Here is a 25,803-nt window from a genome sequence, read left to right as displayed (position 1 = left end):
GATTTTCTGTTGCCTCTAGGGATGTATCTCTTGTCTGCATTTTGTATGATTGTATTAAAAGTGTGCACAGCATTGTTTATGTTTGTGATTGGTGTACTGTTAAGTGTTTCAAAATGTTGTTCTGTCTCTTCAGTAAAAGCTTCCCAGTTAGCTCTCTTGTAATTGGTGTGTGTCTGTGGCCAACTGGGGTGCATCTTGTTTTGGTGGTGATGATGATTGGAAGGTGGTCAGAGCCAAGGGTTCCGACCACTCTCCATGATGTTGTTGGGGTTAGGCAGGGGGAGCAAAAGGTGATATCAGGAGAGGAGGGAGTGTAGAGGGCTTGGTGTGGGATATGTGTATGATTATGTGTGTTGTTCATGATAGTCAATGAGTCAAACTGAGTCTGTATATCAAGCCCTCTGTCTGTGTCAGGGTTGTCGACATACCAGGCAGACGACTTGGCGTTGAAGTCTCCACCCATGATCAGGTTGGGGATTGAGGCTAGTTGGCTAAAATGAGGCCTGAAGGTGTCTGGAACTGTGGGGGATGATTGGGGGGGAATATACATGTTAACTATTGTCAGTGTTGATTTGTTGCCTGTGCGGATTCGAATGGATTGGATTTCTGTTGTGTTATCTGTGGTAGGGAGGAGAATTTTGGTTGTGGCACTTGTGTCCACAAAACAGATGTAGTGGTGGATCAGGGTGATGAGTCCACCGCCATAGCCGTCAGTCTGTAACCTCCTTTGCTTGGGAGTTACATAGGCAGGACTTAGTGCGGGCAAGATAAACTCTCAACGACTCCTTTTCTTCTTATTTTATTATAATTAGAGTTTATCATGATTTCATCGTATACACTATAGTCACTATTTACAACACATCACTGGCACACGTTTTTCTTGGTTATACACTTTTGTCTCTAGACCACCTTACACAATGTTCTTTTGAGTTAATCTCTGGAACAACTCACACCGAACCTACTCTCTCGAGACATGCACGGCCTTTTTGTTGACCGGAAATGTCTAGTGAGCAAAATAGGGAGGTGCTGTCAGTCACTTTAGTAAGACTTTTAATAGAAATCTTTGGTCCTTCACAAATAAACTTTCATGTTCCCAATCACTACCTATATCCCTTTTTATTGTGTATAATACATCCAGGGGGCAAGGGTTGATTACTACTGTGTTATCGTGTGTTATTCTGAGTTGTGATTAACTGCATCTATGTGTGTGTTCGTGCGTCAGTGTGTGTGTGTGCTTCCGTGCTCGATTACTGTTAGGTCAGCTTTCCTGCGATAAGTGCTAAGGTCAGCTTGTTAGGGCGGACGTGTCTGACGACAGGATGTCTGGGTGATGATTGTGACACCGCTCACATGATTTGTGGAAATGGTGATGTGGTTATAGTGATGTATACAAGTCCGGTCTTGTCTGATGGTGGTGTAATTATGAAATGATGGTGTTTTGTGTGAGTGTCTTAGTTTTGTTTCTTGTAAAATCGCAATGTGTATGTTGTGTTGTTTAAGAAAGTGTTCAAGTTCATGTTTTTTCGTGTTAATACCGTCAATGTTGTGTTGTAATATGTTGATGTTGTGTGTTTTGTATGTGTTGTATGTTGCCGTTTGGGGTTGAGGTTGGGGTGGTAGTGGGGAAGGTGTAGGATCTGGGTCAGAGGGGGGGGAAAGGAGAGATCGGGGACAAAGGAAGGGGAGTACTAATCGGGGGTAAGGGCAGAGGGAAATTGTGAGTGGGTGAGGGTGCTGGCTGTGGTTGGGGAGGTGGGAGTGGAGTTACTGGAGGGCAGGTAGAACATGTCCAAGTGTTTGTGTATTGGTTTGTCTCAGTAAGTGTTGTACAAGTGAGGTGGGCCCAGTTTTTGCACATATTGCACTGAACTGAGCCCTTTGTCTGTCTGCTCGAAGTAATGGGTTTAGAGCATGTTGGGCATGTGTATTTTGTGGTGGGCCCAGGATTGCTCTCTACATCTCCAGCTAAAAGTAGAAGAAGAGGGGTGATCGCCGGAAAATCACCCCTTGGTGCAGAAAAAACGTAATGTTGCATGTTGGGAAAAAGGATTGTGGTACTTCCCAACTCTTGGGGTTGGGGGGTGGTCCCACGACGTAGACGCTGCAGCTCCAGGACTTTTACAAGAGTGGGCAGGGTTTCATATAAGGGAGGCGGAGTTTCACAATAGTGAGTGGGGATTTACAAGAATGGGAGGGGCTTCACAACAATGGGCGGGGTTTCACAAGAGTAGGCGGAGCTTCACAGGGATGGGCGGAGTTTCACAATAGTAGGTGGGGATTTACAAGAATGGGTGGGTGGGGTTTCACAAGAGAAGGCGGAGCTTCACATAAGTGAAATGGGTTTTACAAGAGTGAGTGGCGGTTCACAAGATTAGTAGGCGGGGATTCACAAAAAAAAAGGTAGGCGAAGGGAGGAAGAGGCGAAAGTTTTCTACCAAGTAGAATTTTGCTAACTTCATTTGCTATACTTATGAAAACTACCAGATTTTATAGTTAAACCAGTAAATGAATTACCTTAACCAGATATATAAATATAAATCAATGATAGAAAGCGTTCGCTAAGGCTGACGAAAGGTTTTAGAAGTACAACCCCAAACCTTCCGGGAATCTGGCCAGACATCCTCCGGGTGAAGACGAAACAAGTGCTTCAGCGTGTAGACCTTACTCGGACACTAACTCCTCCTCCACACCTTCTGCAGGTGATGATTTACCTGATCGAGGGCGTCCTGCCGGAGTCCTACTTCGCCAACAGCCTCCGGGGGCTGAGCGTGGACATGGCCGTCTTCCGGGAACTTCTTCGCCAGCGCCTTCCAGCCCTGTCGCGGCACCTGGACATGCTACAGCACGAGTCCGGGGACCCCGGTAAGCTCTCTGTCCGTCCGTCTGTTTCTCTTTAGTAAACACGTCATACCAACCGCTTTTGTAAATAGTGCATGACCATATGTCTATGTGTGTGCATGTGCATATGCATATAGTATCAGCTTTTCTTCCGCTTTTCGAACTTCGCTTAGTCCTATCCGTCCCACTTGATGTTGTCTAGTTCTTCCATTAAACTTTCCAGTCTGTGGTCTCCCGATAGAGTTATTAAGTTGTAAGTATAGATCTTAATATTCTCATGCAATTTAATGTCCAGTGCTTACTCACATTCGGTGGCACACTGCCCGTAAGCACACGAGGCAATGCGGTTGGACTTTTAGGAGACGATGATCCAACAGGAACGCCCGGTTTTCTTTTGGTCGTATAATTAGTGGTTGCTATGATGAAATTTTGGCAGTAATCTCAACTCCTTGCCAACTGGTTTCTGGTGAGACATTTCTCTGGTGTCAGCTTATTCATTATATTCGGTGGAGCCCTATATATCTATAGGGTACCCAATGGTCCACACCGTTGTTATGACGGTACCCCATATATCTATGAGGAATTTCTCTGTTCGCCATCAGGGACGTGCCAGTTAGTAGTGGGTCCTGCGGTAGTGAGTTTGAGCTGCTCTTTGTCTCATCTTTCTTACAAAACCTGTTCGATATGGGTGACCCTATAGAGATTCCCTCTCTATTCTATACTCACTTTTGAGCTCTATTAATTCATCCAAAATGTCATTAATATCTCTATTTCTCATTATATTTCTATACCTGGGCTGGTGTGTGTGTGTGTGTGTGTGTGTGTGTGTGTGTGTGTGTGTGTGTGTGTGAGAGAGAGAGAGAGAGAGAGATTATATCTTGTGAGTTTTTGTCTTTGAGCTTATGTCAGGGGATCGAAACAAAGATGCTTGCAGATCGCTAGACGCTACAAATTTAATCATTCACGTGCAGATGACTTCATTGTTAATGGCCCAAAGTCCATGCAACTTGCTAAAAATATCAATATGCACTATATATTAACTTCGACATAGATTCCAACCATAAAGATGGTTATTTTATGCGATTGAATTATTTTTGGGCCCTACTGGACGCATTTTAGGGTGAACAAGTAAGCGCGCGTGTGTTCGCGCGCGCGAACATCTGTCTATGCCAAAGGTTCACAACCATTTCACTCCATTCCCTCCTTTTTCATAAACCCACCACGCAAAAAAAAAATAATAATAATAATAATAATAATAAAGAATGTATAATTTGTAACAGCAGTTCATAGCCCCCTAAATTCTTGTCATGGACCCCAGGTTGAGAATCACAGTCCTTTCCCATACGCTCCCCTCTCTCCCTCACCCACACCCTCCGCCAGTCCCAGCCCTCCCCACTTCTCCTAAGCTGTGGGAATTTGCTCTCCGTTGAGAGGCATCACCACCTGGGGAGAAAGAGAGCCAATGAGGGATTCCTGGGGTCAATCTGTGTCAAGCCTTTTTCCTTTCCCGGTCTTAAGTCGTGTGTGTGTGATAGAGCACGTGCATTACTGACTGGACGCCTCGAGATGGGAAGCGTGGAAGAGGATGACCAGACAGGAGGTGGAGAGATGAGAAAGAGAAATTTGCAGGAATTTGCTGGTGCGGTCGAGCGACTCGTGAAAGTGTTTGGGAAAGGGCTATGTCCAGCAGTGAACTAATAGTTGATACATGGGTCAGTAGGAAAACAACAGTGAGCCGACGTGCATGCATTCTTCAATCGTCGCTGTTGCCATGTGATTTCATTCAGCTAAATGAAACCCTTAGACCCTGTTTACACTAGCGTTTCGATCCGCGCGGAAACCGAGGCCGTACTGCATACTCAAGGAAAAACTGCGCGATTGTGTGTGAACGCTCCAATTGACTTATACTGTAATTAAACCGCAACGGTTCAAACCGCGGAGGTACGGCATAGTTAAGGAAAAACAGCGCAGTTGTTTGTGAACGCCTCCACTAACTTACACTGTAACTGAACCGCCGCGGTTCAAATCACTAGTGTGAACAGAGCCTTAAGTGTCCAGACGACTAACCCTGCGTTCAGAACCTGCGACCTCTAACACTTTGTTCCTCCTTCTGCGCCTCTTTCAGGTACGATGAACTACGAGCCACCCCTGACCAACGTCTTCACGATGCAGTGGTTCCTGACGCTGTTTTCCAACTGCCTCCCGCGGGAGACGGTCATGCGCGTCTGGGACTTGATCTTCCTCCATGGCAATGAGGTCCTCCTCAGAACGGCACTCGCCCTCTGGGCCGCCCTGGCTGAGTATGTACTTACTGTATTTCGAGGGGGAGGTAGGGGAGAATTTCGAGGAGTAGAGGAAGAAGATAAGTAGGTGTTCAAGTCGAGGGGGAGACGAGGAAGTACGTCGAGGGGGAGTACTTCGAAGAGGAGAGAATGAGTAGGTACTAGCCCTGTTCACACTAGCGATTTGTTCCGCGTGGAAGCCGCGGCGGTACCGCATAGTCAAAGAAAAATTGCGCGGGTGTGTGGGAACGCCTCCATGGACTTGCACTGTAATTGAACAACCGCGGTTGAAACTGCAGCGGTTGAAACTGCTAGTGTGAACAGGGCCTTACTTCAAGGAGTAGGGCGAGAGAACCATACGTGGAGAGCCCATCGATACAGAAGAGACGAATGCGTTCATCCACGTGAATATAATCGCCTGGCGACAGATACCAAAGAAACTTACTCCAGATTATTTCAATCAGGTGGGACTTAGACACTGAGACCGGGGGCGGGGGGGGGGGGGGGTTCTCAACACACCAGCTAACAGTTGAAAGTCGGTTCGAGTAAAAATGACTTCAGTTACAATATCTTATTTTTCAAATCTCCAAATATCAAATCATCTTTCCGTCATATATAGCAAGGCTGGATGATGAACTAGGGGATTGTACACCCATACGAATGTTAGCGAAGTCATATTATAGTTATTCAAATGGAAGTTGGAGGTAGGATGTGGGTGGAAAAATATCCCGATGTAATAACCCCTTTAGGCACCTCTTCCCAGTGATGTATTGAACAACGACAATAACATCAACTCCACTAAAATAACTAAAATTCCCATCATCGTTGTTGCAATAACATAACTTCATTCTATACAGTAATCTACTAAATTGGCTATTCCAGTTAGTTAACCAAACAAATCTAATCACAACGTTAGTAACGAGTTTTAAAATTTTCCCGGTTACAGGAGCGAATGATGTACTAAATGAGCTCCATACACTTGCGTTCTTGAGTATTGATCATTTCTATACATAATTTATACATATTTTTCTACTTTACTTGTAACAAATACTGTTTTTTATGTCACTGAATGACTAAGGAGTAAAACACAAACAAACAGACAAAAGGGAACAAGTAAAGATTGTTTCTCTCTCTCTCTCTCTCTCTCTGAAGAGAGTGTTTGTGCGAGTAGTTGGGAAGGGGACATTTTAGATGTTTGTTTGCCTGATTGTATGTGTGGGAGAGAAAGAGAGAAAGAGAGAGAGAGAGAGAGAGAGAGAGAGAGAGAGAGAGAGAGAGAGAGAGAGAGAGAGAGAGAGAGAGAGAGAGAGAGAGAGAGAGAGAGAGAGAGAGACAGAGAAAGAGACCCTCTACGTGTGGTTCTCTATGTCCCTACATTATATATATATGTGTGCATACATATGTGCGCATGTATGTGTGTACGTGAACATGTAACATAACACATAAAGGAGAGAGAGAGAGCGCGAGAGAGAAGACAGAGGGGGCGGAGTGAGAAAGAGAGATAGCGAGAGAGAGAGAGAGAGGTTAGGTATACATAAACGTACGTATATGTCCAAATAAGACATTCTTAAATTTCTTAGTATTTCCCTTACAAAATAAAAAGGACCCATGCAAGCACGATCGACAATAAATTTGACCTTGGACAAAGGTCTGAAAGCGAATGCCATGGCCTTAGTAAAAAGGTCCTTCTCACTTGGGGACGAAGCCAAACATTGATCTAATTAGGTCTTGGGTGTAACGGTTTTTTCTCCCCCTTTCTTTCTTTTCCCGCCAAATTGCGTCATGTCGTCGCTTGAGGGAAACTGGCTCACACGTCCAATCTATTTGTAGACGACTTTCCGGATTGAAGGCTGATTATGTGTGTGTGTGTATATATATATATATATATTTGTGTGTGTGTGTGTGTGTGTGTGTGTGTGTGTGTGTGTGTGTGTGTGTGTGTGTGTGTGTGTGTGTGTGTGTGTGTGTGTGTGTGTATACGGGACCTTCTTAGTGCTGCACAAAAGAGGTCCCATTCATTCGCCTCCGCGGAAACAAGTACTGTCAAATTGATGGAGTGGCAATGGGATCACCCCGTGGAATATTAATGACAAACTTCTTCATGGACTGCATAGAAGAAGTATTCTGAAAAAAACATACATTTACTGTAGATACGTTGATGACACTTTCATAAAGACCAAGAACAATAATGAAGTGGAAAAACTCCGACACTTACTACAAGAGACCTCTGAACTACACTATGGAATATAGTCTTGACGGAGCTTTGCCCTTCCTCGACCTCCTAGTGAAACAAACTGAATATTCTTTTGACACAGAAGTGTACACTAAGTCCACAAACCCTGGACAGTGCCTTAACAGTTCTAGTGAGTGCCCTAAAAAATATAAGGACTCTACCATCGGTGCCTACATCCAAAGAGCACTCACCCAATGTAGCACATGGAAACAAGTACGAGTATACAATGAAATCGAGTGCTCCTCCCAAGCACTTACCACCAGACCAAGAAAATAATAGACGGCTAGTACAATGATGATAACAATAATCAAAATAAAGAGAAAATTAACATCTATTACAAATTTACTTTTTCGTCAGCCCATACAGAAGATGAATGTATAATGAAACATAATATAAAGACGAACATTAAACCTGTCAACCGAGAGAAAATACTTAACTTGGTGATTTATTGTAAGAAAAAGAAAATCAGCTACCTCCTACTTAAAAACAAGCCCCCCCCCCAAGAGAGAAAGGAACTTCAGAAATCACATGTCAAAGGATTACAAAGGCGAAGCACGCCGACAGGAGACCTTTTGGTCCATAACTAGGTCGGATGCGAAAAAAATATAAATGATAGAAAAATAGATAAAATAAAATAAAAATTATAATATAATAAAATAAATAATACATAGGTTAAATGATAATCAAACAGGTAAATAGTGAATAATAATAAACTGACAAATAAATAATAATAAATGGAAATCAAGCAAATAAATAAACAGACAAATAATAACAATCAAATAATATAGAATAAATGGCAGTCATTACAACATCTTGCTTAAATGTTTGTCTAAACAAATCTTAAAGCTTCGAACTGAACTACATTGCACTGCCTCTGCAGGAAGTTTATTCCATTCATTAACTACACGGTTGGTGAAGTTGTTTCTACCCACATCCAAATTAAATTGATCTCCAGACAGTTTTAGACCATTATTTCTTGTCGGATTCTCATTCAGTGTAAGAATTTTGTCACTTTTGATGTTGTCAATCCCCTATAGAATCTTAAATACCTGTATCGAGTCACCTCTGAGTCTACGCTTTTTTAAGGAAAACATATTCATATGTTTTAGTCGATTTTCGTATGATTTATTTTTTATATTTGGAATCCGTTTTGCGGCTCGCCGTTGTGCTTTTTCCAATCTGCCAATGTCTTTAATGAGATTCGGTGACCATACAGAAACAGCATATCCCAAATGTGGACGAACTAACGATTTATATCTTGTTAATGAGAAATGAGCTTTTGAAGTCAAAAGATCGCGCAATCAGTCCTAGACTCTTATTTGCTTTCTCAGAGGCCGAAATACACTGCTTGGATGATTTGAGATCGTTACTGATAATTACCCCTAGATCCTTCTCACTATCCACTTTTGTTAACGAATTTCCAAATAACTTGTAATCGTACTTACTGTTATTTTTACCTATGTGTATAACCATGCATTTACTTGTGTTAAATTTCATTAGCCACTTTTCAGACCATTGCTGTAATTTATCTAAATCTTCTAGAATATCTAATTGATTGAAGTGATCATTTGCCATCCCGTACAATTCTGTATCATCAACAAATTTGGAGACAATAGATTTTAGTCCGTGGTCTATATCATTTATATATACTATGAATAGAAGTGGCCCAAGAATGGAACCCTGAGGAACTCCACTCGTAACATTTTTCCATCTAGAAATTTTGCCATTTAAAACAACTCTGTTTTCGAATATTCAACCAATTTCTAGTCCATCTTAATAGGCTGCCACTTACTCCATGCGAAGCTAATTTAGTAAGTAGTCTTTCGTGGGGGACGGTATCAAAAGCTTTTGCAAAGTCATTTATAGGTTCACATGTGTACAAGGGAACCATGAAGTCCTCACTCCATCTATACTGGCATGACGACAATGAGGTTATCCCGTCACCTTTCATACCATCTGACATCAGGAGCTCCTAAAAACCATGGCATAGCACTAACAAGAAACATCCTGGAATAAATAATTGAGATTTTGAAAATATGTACAGATAACAGACACCTCTCAATCTTAGAAGCATTAAACATTAAAGAGTTCAGCCCACATATAATTATACAAGCAGATGACCTTAGGGCCCTCCCAAACATGAGATATAACACCACAAATCCAAGTACGAGATAAAACGCCACAAGCCCAAGCATACGACATTTCGTCACATGAGGTTGAAGGCTCTCCCAAGCACGTGACATTTCATCAGTGCCTGAGTTAACAGGTAACCACTCTCAGATGACCAATAATCTCCCACACTGAAGAGGAAGAACGAAAACTTAAGGAAATAAATATCATTACATAACTCAACGGAACAGTTCTTATTCTGATCAGATAGAATTTCCATACAGCTGCTTATGAATGGTCTCCAACTAGAAATTGCGACAAAGCAAACATAACCGCTAATAGTGATATCATAAACCACCTTTCGAAGGATCATAACTCCATACAAAGAAACATGGCAAATGCATATAGGAAAAAAAAAAGCAAAAATAGCCATTTCTTAATGAAATATGCCTATGACAAAATCTGCCTATTTATAATATTAATACATACATATATACATATACATATATACACACACACACGCACACACACACATATATATATATATATATATATATATATACATATATGCGTAAGTAACCACTAGGAATAGTAAACTAACGAAGCTTAGCGCTTTCGTATAATTACATCTTCAGTGCAGATAAAAAGAAGGAATTCTTTCTTTGTATCTGCACTGATGATGTAATTATATGAAAGAGCATTGCCTCGTTAGTTTACTTTTCCTAGTGGTTACTTACGCATTTGTGAACACACGCTTCTAGTGTTTTTATTGCATATACATATATATATTACACACACACACACACACATATATATATATATATATATATATATACATATATGTATATATACATATCCATATATATACATATATATACATATGCAAAGAAATCACAAAACACACGTGATAAACTATTTTTGCAGAAACCACCGGGAAATTGAAAAAACAGATACCGAAAGTTTTCGTCTATTTAGACATTTTCAAAGGTACAAAAAAGCAATACAGAAAGAAACAATAAATACATAAGAAGACAAGGATACTCGGAGAGGTTACATTTTATCACACACATTTTTGTCAATAATAAAATTGTCCAATTTAAATAAGCCCAAATTCAAGTTCATGTTATTTCCAAAATTTCTTTTTATAAAACAAGATTCAATAATATTTCTTTCTATAATATTATTACAAGAAGTAATTATTTTAGAATTTCCCCAGTCAATATTATGACCATAATCCCATTGGTGGACAAATAATCCACTGGCCACTTGCCCCGTTCTAATACTATATTTATGTTGGCCTATTCTTTTTTCTAAGCCTTTGCCTGTTTGGACTATATAAATAAAAATCACATTTTTTACATGGTATGTTATAATTACATCCTTCTTTACTTCTTGGAGAATTTTTAATTAACAGACTCTTAAGTTTATTATTATTTTTGAATACTATCTGGATACCAATTTTTTTTAGAAAATGCTAGGAAGATGGATTAAATTTTCTTAGAGTCTATTACACATAATTTAATTAAACTAATAATAGTATGAGCAGGGAGTGTAAAGTCATGTTTCTTTAATTCTTTTTTAAAAGGTAACGACGAACTGATAAAAAATGTGTTACTGTATCTTCGTCACTTCCATACATGTATGGTCTAATTAAAACTCATAAAGTTAATAATCCAGTTAGGCCCATAACTTGTTCTATTGGGTCTTGCACATATAAGTTGTCCAAATGGTTAGTGTCTCTTCTTAGTCCTCTTGTTGGGACAATTTCCCACTCTCATATCAAAGATAATGTTGACTTAACCGAAAAGCTGCTTGGACATAATCTCACTTTTTTTTAAGTTGGTTAGTTTCGATATTAAAAGTTTATTCACCCGAGTCCCGGTTTTAGATTTGTTAGGATTTCTAGAAAAAGAATTAAAGAAACATGACTTTACACTCCCTGCTCATACTACTATTAGTTTAATTAAATTATGTGTAATAGACTCTAAGTTTGAATTTAATGGAAACTTTTATACTCAGACATTTGGTATGGCCATTGGGAACTGTCTGTCTCCAATTCTTAGCAATTTGTATATGGGGTTTTTTGAAAGAGAGTTATTACCAAACATTCTTCCAATTAATGCAGTTTGGTACAGGTACGTTGACGACATATTATGCATTTGGCCTAATGAACATTTGGATACTTTTTTGTCAGATTTAAATAATTTGGTGCATTCCATTAAATTCACAGTAGAGGTTGAAGAAAATAATATGTTACCATTTTTAGATGTAAATATTTACCGATGTGGAAGATATTTTAAATTTGACGTTTACAGGAAGCCGACCAATGTCTTTTCGTACATTCATTTTTACTCGTATCACAGTCAAAAATCCAAGTTGTCAGTTTTTTCTTCAATGTTCCTGAGAGCTTATAGAATTTGTTCCCCTGAGTTCTTGGATCAAGAAATACAATTCATCTAAGACATTAGAAAAAAATTAAAATATCCAAAACATCTTATTGATAAAACAAAAATCAAAGCTAGGAAATGTTTTCTTAATACTTCGCAGGTCAAACCATTTAATTATAAAAATATGTTAACAATTCCGTACCACGAAAATTTAATCCATCTTCCTAGCATTTTTGAAAAATAACATCAACTTGAGTTTGGGCTTGTTCAAATTGGACAATTTTATTATTGACAAAATTGTGTGTGATAAAATGTAACATGGGACCTCTCCGAGTATCCTTGTCTTCTTATGTATTTATTGTTTCTTTCTGTATTGCTTTTTTGTACCTTTGAAAATGTCTGAATAGACGAAAACGCTCGGTATCTGTTTTTTCAATTTCCCGGTGGTTTCTGCAAAAATACATATATATATATACATATATATACACATATTAATATATATACATACATATATATATATATACATATATATATATACATATATATATATATACATATATATATATACATATACATATATATATATACATATATATATATATATACTGTATATATATACATATATATACATATTTTGGAAGTAGGCCATTAATAATGCATGCGTTGTTAAACTCAACAGCTGAGATAGCATTATTCTGTTTATAGAATATCTTTTCTATGTTACGTACCAATGTGCGGTCGTCTGGATGCAGATTTCTGAGTAGAGTACTGAAGTCCATGGTGTTTTCCTCTAGACGTCTTTCGGCCCTAATTGGCCATCTTCAGGAGGTGTTGTCTGGTTAAATTGTTGACAGAGAATGACGGTGTATATCGGCGGAGTGCCGAAACGTCCGCCCGCCAATCAGCGCGCGGGGTGTATCCTCTGTCTTCTTGTTAGTAACGTTCAGGCTGCTGTTGGATATTAATAGCGGGTTTTTGGTTGTAAATTAGCACCGCTTCTGTCATCTTTAATCTTCTGGTGTCGTTATTTCTTTCAATGATGGTGGTGGTGCCTCTTAGTGTTAGTCCATGCTCGTACAGGTAGTGTCTTCTTAATTAAGGCGCCGTCCTGCAGATGTGCTGAAATTCTCTTAGACAGCACATCCAACATGTCGCCAACAATAATCACCGCATAAATTGGGACGAGGCAAGAATCATATTCAAATCTAAATATAGTTTTAAAAGAAAAATCATTGAATCTTCCCTGATCAAACAATTCCCTAGCTTGTAAGGGGGAGAAAGCCTTTCGTATATGTATACATATGTATATATACATATATACATGTGTATATATATATATATATACATATGTATATATACATATATACATGTGTGTATATATATATATATATATATATATACATACATACATACATGTATAAAAGCAACTCCAACGATAACCTACCATTTTCTTTTTGAATAATTTCGCCATTTTGTGAGCCTTAGTTGCATCACGCTAAACGTGAGTCAGTGTAATACGACACTAAAGAAGGGCGTCTGTGACGCCGTTGTACAATTTAAAGCAGCGAAGAGGGGAACATCTGAATAAATATATGATCTCAAGTGACCTTGTATTTGACATTTGTTCCTTGTTTTGCAGCCGGATTGTGGAAGTGAGGAGTGCAGACGAATTCTACACGGTCATGGGTGTGTTGACAAGGGAGATGCTAGCTTTCGGGACGATGGAACCTAATCGCCTTGTCCAAGTAAGTATCTCCCCCCCTCCCCCCCATCCCCACCTCCGCCTCTGTTACCTTTTCTTTCGTTGTTATATTTTTTACGTAATTATTTTGCTTGTTTTGTATTGTTTCTTTTGCATGTTTGCATTATCATAGCAAAGTTCACAGAAGTATGGAACAAAATTCTTTGTTTTTTCTAAAAAAGATAAAAATAAATAGATAAATAAATGACAAGTATAAACAGAAAATTAATTAAGTGATTAATAAAGAAAATATCGAACCAAGACCAAATTTGTCTTTCAACTATCTCATGACACCCCTAGAAGATTGTGTATGTATAAGCTAATAAAATATTATCTTTCGTTATGCTAATGTTACTATTGTGTTAATGCTACATCAATGTTATGTTAACGTTATAATAAAGTGATGTTAACGTTATGCTAAAGTCATGTTAACGTTATGCTAATTTCATGTTAATCGTTATCACAATTATCATCATTTCATCCAGACTATCGTGACAATGGCGCCCTTCCCTTTCCCGGGTCTATCCGAGCTCAGGGATAAATACCGCTACAACATCACACCGTGGACCCTGGGGGCGTCTGTCTCCACCGTCGCCCGGAAGGGACTCAGGTGAGGCAATCCACGGGACGCGGTGCCCTCGTCGTTGTCTCCCGTTCTCTCTTCGTTTTATTTTTCAGTATTCTTATTCGTGCATCCATACATCTATCTCTTCTCTAGCTCCAATTTATTTACAACACTATTTGACAGGGGCTTTAATGTTCTTTATTTTTTTCTCTCCCCAACTCAACTCTGAAAATATCTTCCAGACGAGCTGTTAATAGATTGGACGAAATTGCATCTCCTTGCCGTACTCATTTCTCGATCTTTATCTTTCCTGTATCTCTATATAATCGAATTACTGCATAATAGTGCCTTTCGCATAAATGTTCTGTAGAACCCTTACAATGCGTTCATTTGCAACCTACTTCCCTGTTTGCATAGTCAAAGGTGAGGAGCCTATGCCAGGAGGCGCTGAGTAGCCGCGCCTGAAGCAGTCACCTTTGCCCTATTATTCGCTTGGACTGTTGGGGCAGGTAACACTTACTACTGGGAATAGGACAGAAATGCAATATTCGAACCCAGAACTGATCGAATTCGGGACAAACACGCTTCCTATTTCGTAATCTAGAAAAGAATCGCAATAATTTGTTGCATTCTGTCGTTTTCTATATCAGTTAAATTGGTGTCTGTAGATGGTGGAGTATCAGCCTACCTGATTTTCATCTAAAGCAGCGTTTCTTAACCTTATCCGACCCTAGCACCTCTGTAGTCAGGTCTAAGCGGTCTAGCACCTCCTTGACTCTGGTTAACATCCGATTATTAGACGAATACAAAATAGTGGGGTGAAGTACTGCCATGTATTCAGTATTTCCCCTAAGATTTATTTCCGAATCCCTAAAGGGTGCTAGCAACCCAAGTTAGGATACACAGACCTAAACCTTGACATAACCCATTTTTAAGAATCTTGGGAAAATCTTCAAATGTTAGATCACAAACTTATCTCAGTAAAAACTAGGGTCTTTCTGGTTTCCTTTCTTGTGAAGCAAAATCACTAGAGCATTGCACCATGGTTCTGAAGCACTTTCCTTGCGTATACACTAGATATAGTGTTGAGCTTAACTATGGTGAACTTCTTCAATATCATCTTTTACAAGATTTACTGATGTCATTTTTCCTAAATTACTTTTCCTCGTTTGATATATCTTACAGCCAATGCTACTTCTTCATTTGTAACAAACAGACAAATTTACAGGCTGAACTATTGTATTGAATGAAGTAAAGCTCTTGGAGAAATTTCTTTTACACTCTTCTATCATTGTCTGTACATTTCATAATACCCCCATTTCTATCTTTCAAAAGTATAATTTACTGCCTTCCTAAAGCTAGTCTGTCTGTGGCCTCTTTGATACCTTTCCGGATGGTTGCCTCTATATAATTCACGTTTCTCTTCTTTTTCTGAGGTCTTTGCATTTTATTTATGGTCAGGTCTAGATTCCATACTCGCTAGTAGATGACTTCACGTCTTTGTGTTGTTATCACTTCGGGCAATGTCGGGTATTTTCGGAACTTTCCGAAGTCCGATGTGACGGAAGACATTCAGAGGCCCAAATAAAACGCAATATTAGACTTCAAGCTTCTTTTATGGAAGAAAATTAAAATATCAAAACTTTATAACATTTTTTCACGTGGAATGATGAATTATATAATATATAAATATATTACTATTACTGGGTGGACGTTTTTTACATTAAAAAAGTTTGAACTGCTAGGAAAAGACAAGAGACTTGAATTTTTTTTATATAAAAATGGTCTTATTTTTATTTACAGCAGAACAATATTAAAATACATGTATGTGGAAAATCTCAATATTAAAATACATGTATGTGGAAAATCACTTATTCTTATTTACAGCAGCACAATTAAAATACATGTAGGCCTATACATGTAGGTGGAAAATCTCTACTGGTAAAAACACTATTTTTATTTGCAGTACAATTCACGTATACATCCTTGCATATGATCCCGTGACGTCATCTACTAGCGAGTATGGAATCTAGACCTGACCGTTATTTATTCTTTTTTGCCTTTCTAATTCTATTCTATATTATACATTTTATATTATTCTATATACATCATTTTATATTATTCTATATACATCATTTTATATTATTCTATATCATTACATTTGATCTATTTATTCATTATTTTTCTATTTCTATTTTTGCATGTTTAGCTTCAGTTCATCTCTGTTTTCAATTTCGTAGTTTTTATCAGCATAGCCCATCTTTTTCACTGATTACTTTGACTTTGGAGTATGGTCACCACTAATATTTACTTGATTTATAACAATAACATCGCTAACGTTGTTGCTCTCATCTTGTAATATGAAGTCAGTTTCGGTCTTTGTTGTTCCACTTGAACTTTTCCATATCCATTTATGACCTACACGCTTTTGGAAAATAGAAAAAAAGTGTTCATTGCTGTTGTAGTTCTCTGGAAGGTTTACTAGCAACTCTCCTCTGCCAATTCTCTCACTTACTCTTGGAGCTTTGAATCGGATGTTCTTTCGGAAACAAAAATTGAAAACGTTTACAAAGGATTAACCTACCAACAGATGACCTTTTGGTCCATGACCAGGTTGGATGCTAAGAATAAAGTTAAACGAAGAAATGAATAAACAAGCGAACCAACCAGTTGGCAGGCATTAACAGCGAATGTATTCACGAGTGGGCGTCATCAGTGAACGTCCATTATTCCTCCCTCAGGCTGTTCTACGCTGACGAAGAAGGCGAAGACGAAGACGACGACCACAAGCTGGTGGTGGCGGCCGCCTTCGGCGTTTCCGGCATATTCCGGAAGAGTGAGTATAACGTTGGCATATCCGGGAAATTCAGGAAGAGTGAGTATGTCCTTAATGTGTCCATGACGCTTCTAGGGAAACAAGTAGGATTAAATGCATCCTTGGCATGTATCCGCGAGAGTGAGTATTTTGGTTTCATCAAGTTGTCACCAATTTTTTTTTCTTTTCTTTCTTTTTTTTCTCTTTTTTTTTGAGAAATAGTCTCAGTGTAAACTAAAATTATTTCCAGCCCTTTATTGTAGCTTTGTATTCACATATTTCGTTATATGTTTTTACCTATTTCTCCATTTTATTTATTTATTTATTTTTTTGCAACTTCCGGAAGCTTTAGCGCAAACTAGGAAGATGTAGACCGATTCTAGGAATCAAATAAAATTTAAATGTGAAAAAGGGACACCCGAACGTTACCCCTTACCCGGCATGGTTCTAGAAAGACGGGGTAATGACGTAGCTAGGAAGAGCATTTGATGACCCCCGCCCCCCCACTTTTTTTTTTTTTTTTTTGCATGGCTTTGGCTTTCACTTCCTGAAGGCGACTGTTGCAATCAACCCCGACGACATCACCTAATCCCAAACCCAACCCCAACCTACACCCATTTCAGGGTTTTTATGAGACAGTTGGCAAGCTTGTATCATACTTAGTATTTTTTCTTTATTCAAGGGTGCCAACTGCAAGGGTTGCCAACGCGTAGTTTTATGTAGTCAGAGGACGAAATTTAGTAAAGTACAACACATCTTCCTCTGGGCTTTAGAGGATTTAGTATTCTAATAGGATTTCATCCCTTCCTTCCCCTCCACTCTATCTAACATACACACACACACACACACACACACACACACACATAAAGGTGGCTTTTAAATACCTGGATAAGGAAATGATAAAAAAAAAAAAATTACAAACACTGATAAGGCCAAAACTGGAATATGCAGCGATGATATGGTCACCCAGTACAAAAAAGAATATAAGAAAATTAGAAAGAATACAAAGAGCAACGACAAAGATGACCCCAACACTTTCAAACTTGACATAGGAACAAAGATTGGCCAAACTGGAATTGCCGATCCTGGAACAAAGAAGAGAATGAGGGGACCTACTAGCCATCTACAGGATTATGAAAGGCAAGCAACACCTTAATAGAGAGGACTTATTAAAGTGGGACAGAGGAAAAACAAGAGGACATGCAATGAAACTCAAAAAGGACAGCTACAAAAGAGACCTGAAAAAGAACAGATTCCCACACAGAGTGATAGACATCTGGAACAAACTGGACGAAAAAATAGTGTGTGCAAACATCATATAAGATTTTAAGAACAAACTTGATCTTGCGAGATACAAAGACGGGTCACACGAGCACAGCTCCCCTTCCCGTAACATACAACTAGGTAAATATATACACACACATAGTTCTTATCCTTTATATTACAAATACAACATACACACAAACACACACATGCGCCCGCACACACACACACACACACACGACTCGGTGGCGCGGTTGGTAGAGTCCCCGACTGTCACTACGGCGGTCCGGGTTCGAATCCTGCCCAGGGCTGAAATAATTTCAGTATCGCTGCGCTTCGAGTCGTTACTTCAACTCTTGTGGGAGGGGAGTTGGGTGTGTGTGTGCGTGTAAGGTCACAGCATTACCCATAGATCGGTCATACGAGCTCTGAGCTCTCTTCCGGGAGGGAAATTGCTGTCGTTCACGGGTCCAGCACGTGATCCAAAGACCAAGGTGAATACACACACACACATAGTTCTTACCCTTCATATTACAAATACAACACATACACATAAACACACACACATGCGCACGCACGCATACACACACACACACACAATGTAGAGGTCTTATTTTCAATACCCACTTCCACACGAACGTAGGGGGTTGATTTCTGCCGCAACCTTGAAGTTCATGCACCTGCGTCCATCAATTACACCTGCAAGGATGCTTGGACACCTGTATGATCCCACAGTCCCTGTAGAGAAGGATCTAGCTAGTGGGTGAATAGGTAGTTGCTATACCCCTAAAGGCATTAGTGATGGTTTAGTGTTAAGATGTGTCTAATATTAGGAACTTACCACCGTGACTGAGTGCACAATTGGCCACTTAATTTCGTTAGGTTTTTGAGTTCTTGACAAAAATTATCAGAGGCATGTCGCCATTTTGTTGGTAATGGCGTATTCAAACGTGATGAAGAAAGCGATATGTATTGTGTGAAGACTCTCTATGATTTGCATCCTTTTAAAAATATAAACGAATATGAACAAACAAACACATAAATAAATTAGAAAAAAGTAAAATAAATCTATTTTATTTATTTATTTATTTATTTATTTTTTTTTTAAGAAAAAATTGCTCATTTAGCAATATCTGAGAGTATACAAGAGCTACCTAGGAGAAATGTGCATGAAATAAAATCAACCCACTTACAGATATATAATATCTTATTTTAAGATAATGAACGTGTTATACTCTAAGTAGTTTTTTCTGGCTAACGAGGGATGGAGCTAAGGATTTTTTTTTTCGTCTTGAAAACTGTGGCCTTATATCTGAAGTTTCATGTGATTAGGTATTACCCATATTGATATTTTTGGGAGTGAATTTCGCTTTAGTTTAATTTTTGGGAGTGAATATCACTTTAGTTTAAGTTATCGTTCGCAGCTTAAATGAATGAATAAACTCATCAATTAATTAGTAATCCATGGAATTTTTGCGACGAAGCACCATTCGCATATATATATATATTTATATATATATATATATATATATATATATATATATGTATATATATATATATATATATATGTATATATATATACACCCAATATATATGTATATATATATATATATTATATATATATTTATATACACAATATATATATATACACACACACACATATATATATATATATATATATATATATATATGTGTGTGTGTGTGTGTGTGTGTGTGTGTGTGTGTGTGTGTGTGTGTGTGTGTGTGTGTGTGTGTGTGAGAGAGAGGATTAGGAGAGGAACAGAGGGAGTAATTGGTGAGGAACAGTGTGGATTTAGGACGGGTAGAGGTTGTGTAGATCAGATTTTTGTGGTAAGACAGATATGTGAGAAAGCTATAGGAAAGAGGAAGGATGTTTTTTTGGGCTTTTATGGATCTGGAAAAGGCTTACGATAGGGTAGACAGAAAGGCACCGTGGGAGGTTTTGCGGATATACGGGATAGGAGGAAAGCTTCTAGGAGCTGTCAAGAGTTTTTATGAGAGTAGTAGAGCTTGTGTCAGGATTAGAAATGGAGAGAGTGAGTGGTTCGAGGTAAAGGTGGGACTTCGTCAGGGATGCGTTATGTCGTCCTGGCTGTTCAACTTGTGCATGGATGAGGTAGTGCGAGAGGTAAATGCAAGGGTGGTGGGTCAGGGATTGGAGATGGTTAAAGAACATGGAGAAAAGTGGGAGGTGAGCCAGCTGTTGTTTGCTGACGACACTCCGCTTGTGGCAGGATCGGAGGAGGGATTGAGGAAGTTGGTGACAGACTTTGGGAGAGTGTGTGATAGAAGAAAGCTAAAGATAAATGTGGGTAAAAGTAAGGTGATGAGATGTTCATGGATTGAAAGTGGCAGCAGACTGGAAGTGAGCATTAAAGGTCAGATATCAACAGATATACCATTCGCTAAAAATCATCGTATTGCTCGAAAAAGTACTTTTTAAAAGCATACAAATAAAGTTTTTACCTATTACAGAAGAATTTATTCAGAAAATTCACTTTTAATTGCGCCTCGCATACCACTTTTCCGAAGTCTAGATATTCAGAATAACAATATTGTTTGTTTGGCAACTGTGACGTCACGAACGCGGAATTCCCCGAACCTTTCCCGAAGCGCACGGGCGGAATGTTTCGAATAGCAGATGCAATGAAATGAAAACAAAACTGTTTTTTGCCAAATTTGCTAAGATGTAGATGGTGGAATTATATAGAATACTGTCAGTATGTTTTTTTATGTACATTAAACTGTAAATACAAAAAGTTATGGAAGTCTTGATATCTGACCTATAAAGGTCAGATATCAAGACTTCCATAACTTTTTGTATTTACAGTTTAATGTACATAAAAAAAACATACTGACAGTATTCTATATAATTCCACCATCTACATCTTATCAAATTTGGCAAAAAACAGTTTTGTCTTCATTTCATTGCGTCGTCTGCTATTCGAAACATTCCGCCCGTGCGCTTCGGGAAAGGTTCGGGGAATTCCGCGTTCGTGACGTCACAGTTGCCAAACAAACAATATTGTTATTCTGAATATCTAGACTTCGGAAAAGTGGTATGCGAGGCGCAATTAAAAGTGAATTTTCTGAATAAATTCTTCTGTAATAGGTAAAAACTTTATTTGTATGCTTTTAAAAAGTACTTTTTCGATGATTTTTAGTGAATGGTATATCTGTTGATATCTGACCTTTAAGGGAGAGCAACTGCAGGAAGTGGATAGTTTTAGATACTTGGGTGCAAATGTGGCAGGAAAAGGTGGAGTAAAGGTGGAGGTAGAATGTAGATTGAGAGAAGCGAGTAAATGCCTTGGTGGATTGAAGAGTGTAATGAGGAATAGACATTTGGGAATGGATGCTAAGAGGAGACTGTATGAAGGAGTGATTGTGCCAACAGAACTGTATGGGGCAGAAACATAGAACATAAGAGAAGAAGATAGAAGGAGTTTGAATGTGATTGAGATGAGGTGTCTGAGAAGTATGATGGGGGTTACTAGGCTAGATAGAGTGAGAAATGAGGAGGTGAGGAGGAGAACAGGGGTGGAGAGGGAGTTGGGAGATAGGGTTGATGAAAGAGTATTAGGATGGTTTGGACACATGGAGAGAATGAATGAAGAAAGACTAGTAAAAGAGGTATGGAAGGCAGCTGTGGAGGGAGTGAACATAAAGGGACGTCCTAGGATGAGGTGGATGGATGGAGTGAAGGGGGCTTTGGGGAAGAGGGGAATGTCTGTTGAGGAAGGACGGGAGAGGACAGAAGACAGGGGATAATGGAGAATGGTTGTATATGGATGATGTTGTGATGCATGAGGTGGAATGCATGGGGGGTGAGGTAGTATGTGTGAGCAAAATTTGACGCAGCCCGAAGGGATTTTTCCCCGTCTTTTCCTTTTAACCATGGGGGGGTCGCCGATTTAATGAAGCGGCCTTGCTGTGGATGTGATGTCTCTTGCGACACTGCTTCTGACCCAGGGCAGTGGACAAGGTGCAGGGATGACCCGTCATCCAGGAGGTGCTAAGATAAGAGGGAGGGTGGAGGGATGTGGAGTGTATTCAGGGATGGAATGGGTGGGAATGATTTTATGCCTTTTCCTTTTTGGCTACTTCCCTTGTAAGGGTGAAAAAGCCTTGGTATATGTATGTATGTATGTATATACATATATATATGTATATATATACATAATATATATAAATATATATATATATATATATATATATATGTATATATATAATTTTTTTAGTAATTCATTGGTGCGAGTTTTCTTTGGTGATTCGCTGCGTTCGGGGTATCAGCCCGTCGCAGTCTGGTAAGAAAATCTAGATGGATAAGGAGGAGCAAGACAGAACAAAATTAACATGGTGTAACATTTTGAGGCCAAATGGCGTTGAGTGTTCTGAAAGCGACATGATGTCACTCTTTTCATGGCCGACATGACGTCACAGTTGGTGGGGGGGGAGTTGAAAGAGGAAAGGCGTCATAATAGGTGATCTAAAAGCGAATTGACGTCACAATTTTTTTCATGGCCGACATATGGTCACACTTGGATCGCTATAGTGACTCCCTTTTTACAGCGTCGTCCGAGACTTCGCGAGGTTCCTCATCTTCGTCAACAACTTCGTCTGCATCAGGGCAGGGGGGCTTCATTCCCCGCAACATGCTCATTGGAGGAGGAAGTGGAGGCGGAGGGGGACACCTGGATATCTCGTCCTTGAGAAAGCAATACGACAGACTGAGGGAGAGGCAGAAGCAGGCTCACATTGTTCTCACAGGTGAGTGTGTGTGTGTGTGTGTGTGTGTGTGTGTGTGTGTGTGTGTGTGTGTGTGTGTGTGTGTGTATATATATATATATATATATATATATATATATATATATTAGTCATATAACATTGTGTGACACAGGGGTAATGATAGTGACTCACGCTTATAGAAACCCGAGTTCAAAGCTCACGATGACCGGACCTGATTGTTTGGAATATATAACTATTACTAGCGATTTATTATATATATAAAACGTATAACATATATGTATAAATATATATATATACATATGTAATTATACATACACACACATATAATATATATATATATATATACACATATAATTATAAATATATATGTATATATATACATATATATTATATATACATATATATGGATGTTCTGTATGGTTCTCGAAGGAGTCAGGATTCTAGAGAAGCATGGGGAGCTCAAGAGTTTCAATGGGTTTGAATGGGGAAAGAACTGGACTCTGAAGACGATAGGGGAACTCTAAGGTGAGATATGGTGTAAGGGGAAATCAAATAGAGAAAAATAGACGATACAAGGCGAGTCTAGGAAACGGGGTGTTTGGGGAATTCATTTGGAAACACCGGTAAAAATTTAATGGAATATATATATATATATATATATATATATATATATATATATATATATATATAATATATATATATGTTGAGACATTCTGACAGGTTGACGTAAGCGGAATAGGAAACACAGGAGTCTTAGTCCTGAGTTTATTCCTGACTAGTTTCGCAGGTATGCTTTTTCAAAGGAATGAAAAAGCATACCTCCGAAACTAGTCAGGAATAAACTCAAGACTAAGACTCCTGTGTTTCCTATTCCGCTTACGTCATATATATATATAAATATATATATATTACAGGTGAAAAATGTAATCACACACATTTGTCAATAACGTAGAAACCACTGTTGGAGTAGAAAAGACTGGAAACGGGGAATCTATATATTTCGATTGCAAACTGCAATCCTCTTCAGTAGATACAAATAAGAGAGAGGGCGTACTGTTTAAGTAGCGCCCTTAACAAAAGAAAGGGGAACATGGGAAGATATCTCTACCCTATTCTCACTCCGTATGTGAGGTCAGGAGGCAAATGAGCTTTCACTAGGTTGGAGATGAAGAGTCCGGACATTATGTCCGGGGACCATTGGCCCTTTGAAATATTCATGTTGGGCTGAAATTCAATGATCGTAGATTCTACCATTTTTCTCCTGAACTCACATCTGGATTTATAAATAAGCTCAGCTCTGTCCCAATCTAAACAATGTTTAAATTGCTTAACATGTTGGAACACAGCTGAGCTATCTTGTGCATATCTAATGGAACGTTTATGTTCAATCATCCTGGTGTTCAAATCCCTTCCAGTCTGTCCGATGTAAACTAAGTCACAACCTTTACACGGAATCGAATAAACCCCTTGGCTCTGTTCTTCTTTTAACCTTTGATGGACATTTACCACCTTTTTATTAATGGTGTTAGGGTAATAATTAATCAAATTTAATTTGTCTTTGGGAAGAAACTTGGTCGAGGGAATGAAAGATTCAGAAAAGGGAACGATTAAAGAGCTCTTACCCAATGAAAAATTAGAGGAAGTGGGGGTGGTGTTGAAAAAATTGGATCTCGCTCGGCTGAGGGCTTTGACCAAGAACCAATCCGGGTAAGCTAAATTACTAAGTTGAGATTTTATAATGTTAAATTCTCCTTCAAGAAACTGGGGGCTGCAAATTCTAAGGGCTCGAAGGAATAAACCTGAAGCGACGCTACTTTTTACTTTGTCTGGGTGACTGCTGAAAAAATGAAGATAACTACCAGAATGGGTTTCTTTTCTATAGACGGTAAAAGCAAGCTTGTCTCCGTCACGAACAATAAGAACATCTAAAAAGGGTAGCTTACCTTGTTCTTCCCATTCAACTTTAAACTTAATGTTCGAGGCTAAGGAATTTAAATTAGCAAAGAAGTTATCGAATGAGCCCCAATTTTCATCCCAAAGAGTGAAAATGTCATCTACGTATCTAAACCAAACCATGTCTACGGGTTTAATGGTGGGCAGAAGAACAGACTCAAAGTATTCCATGTACAGATTGGCCAGTACAGGAGAGAGATTTGAACCCATGCTACAACCAAATTTTTGTCTGAAAAAAGAATTCTGGAAGGAAAAAACATTTGATGTGACACACAGGCGAATAAGCGCAATGATTTTTGAAACGGGAAGTGGGAATTTGTCCTGAAATGGTTGTAGCTTAGTTTCCAGGAAGGATAGAACGTCATCAATACAGACATGAGTGAATAGAGAAATTACATCCAGGCTAAGCATTTTCCTACTAGAAAAATTCCCTTTTTTTATTTAAAACACTCAGAGGATTTCATCACAAAAATAAAAAAAGGGAATTTTTCTAGTAGGAAAATGCTTAGCCTGGATGTAATTTCTCTTTTCACTCATGTCTGTATTGATGACGTTCTATCCTTCCTGGAAACTAAGCTACAACCATTTCAGGACAAATTCCCACTTCCCGTTTCAAAAATCATTGCGCTTATTCGCCTGTGTGTCACATCAAATGTTTTTTCCTTCCAGAATTCTTTTTTCAGACAAAAATTTGGTTGTAGCATGGGTTCAAATCTCTCTCCTGTACTGGCCAATCTGTACATGGAATACTTTGAGTCTGTTCTTCTGCCCACCATTAAACCCGTAGACATGGTTTGGTTTAGATACGTAGATGACATTTTCACTCTTTGGGATGAAAATTGGGGCT

At 38.8% G+C, this 25,803-nt stretch overlaps 1 protein-coding gene across 3 annotated transcripts in view; it reads left to right on the top strand.

Moving 5' to 3' along the window:
* Positions 1–25,803, top strand: part of LOC143034396 (uncharacterized) — a 308,834-nt gene that overhangs the window by 256,714 nt on the left and 26,317 nt on the right. For 2 of the 3 annotated variants that reach the window (XM_076200382.1, XM_076200384.1), the window contains 6 exons: positions 2,700–2,862; positions 4,964–5,138; positions 13,489–13,594; positions 14,076–14,200; positions 16,897–17,030; positions 22,827–23,024. In XM_076200382.1, the coding sequence (XP_076056497.1) occupies positions 2,700–2,862; positions 4,964–5,138; positions 13,489–13,594; positions 14,076–14,200; positions 16,897–17,030; positions 22,827–23,024 (901 nt within the window). The remainder of the gene's footprint in view (positions 1–2,699; positions 2,863–4,963; positions 5,139–13,488; positions 13,595–14,075; positions 14,201–16,896; positions 17,031–22,826; positions 23,025–25,803) is intronic. The other variant, XM_076200383.1, reaches the window with a different exon arrangement.

Source organism: Oratosquilla oratoria, chromosome 17 (genome assembly GCF_046742065.1).
Source record: "Oratosquilla oratoria isolate Oo_2021 chromosome 17, ASM4674206v1, whole genome shotgun sequence".
NCBI classification, from domain to species: domain Eukaryota; kingdom Metazoa; phylum Arthropoda; class Malacostraca; order Stomatopoda; family Squillidae; genus Oratosquilla; species Oratosquilla oratoria.
The sequence above is the reverse complement of the archived record's forward strand: the minus strand, read 5'-3'. Positions and strand labels throughout refer to the sequence as shown.